This window comes from Macrobrachium rosenbergii, chromosome 30 (assembly GCF_040412425.1).
Source record: "Macrobrachium rosenbergii isolate ZJJX-2024 chromosome 30, ASM4041242v1, whole genome shotgun sequence".
NCBI lineage: Eukaryota > Metazoa > Arthropoda > Malacostraca > Decapoda > Palaemonidae > Macrobrachium > Macrobrachium rosenbergii.
The window spans coordinates 12,730,048-12,731,000 of NC_089770.1; the positions used below are offsets into that span (position 1 = coordinate 12,730,048).

Here is a 953-nt window from a genome sequence, read left to right on the forward strand (position 1 = left end):
AAGCAAGTATCCTATCCATTTAAAAGAAAAACAAGGAAAAAACTTAAAAATATGGAAAAACACAAACTCTGAAAAAACGAAAAAAAAACTCAACAAAATATTCCCTTTAGAAATAAATTCAAATAAAAAAAACTCGAAAACATTTCCTTCTGGACCCTCCCCCTCCGTAGCTCACCACCCACGCCCACTCCCTCACCATCCATACCCCTCCGCCCACCACCGCCCAGGCCTTCTTAGCCATCTGCCCCTCCCAGAAGACTTCACATAAGGCGACCCTCACCAGAAAGCGACAGAGTGGGCGACCAGGCCCAGTCTCCTCCTGAAGCTTCTTCCTGTGCAGTCTTCTTCTTCTTCTTCTTCTTCTTCTTCTTGTTCGTCTTCCTCTCCCAAAGATACTTTCCCTTTTCAGAGTGAACCCTCTTCCTTTCTCTCGTCAACATTCCTTCGTCTAGCGGCGGGCGGCCTACCCCCTCCTCTCTCTCTCTCTCTCTCTCTCTCTCTCTCTCTCTCTCTCTCTCTCTCTCTTTCTCTGAATTGCACATACCCCAGGGGATAGAAAGGTTTATAATTTCCAAATTGTAGCCAAAACCATTATATCATCTCTCTCTCTCTCTCTCTCTCTCTCTCTCTCTCTCTCTCTCTCTCTTGATGACCTCATGCCTGGCAGCCACACCTGTGGTTTTGCAACATGAGGAATGAAGACAAATGTGTCAATAAAAGGAATTAGGGAGAAAAAGTGGAATAATGGAAGAGAAAGGTAGGTGAAAAGAAAGAAACGAGACGAAAAGGAGATAGAGGTGGTAAAAATAACGAGACAAAAGGAAAAATAAAAATACAAATACGAACGAAAACGGACGAGATTAAAGACGTAAAGACGGGGAAAGAAACAGGAATTAAAGAACGTAAATGACAGACAGGCAAACTGAGAGAGAGAGAGAGAGAGAGAGAGAGAG

General features: G+C 43.8%; 1 protein-coding gene across 1 annotated transcript in view; it reads left to right on the forward strand.

The window, feature by feature from the left end:
• The first annotated feature begins 744 nt into the window (after window positions 1-744).
• Window positions 745-953, forward strand: part of LOC136854746 (ralA-binding protein 1-like) — a 22,758-nt gene continuing 22,549 nt past the window's right edge. Inside the window, exon 1 of the mRNA XM_067131333.1 lies at window positions 745-757. Coding sequence (XP_066987434.1) covers window positions 745-757 — 13 coding nt within the window. The remainder of the gene's footprint in view (window positions 758-953) is intronic.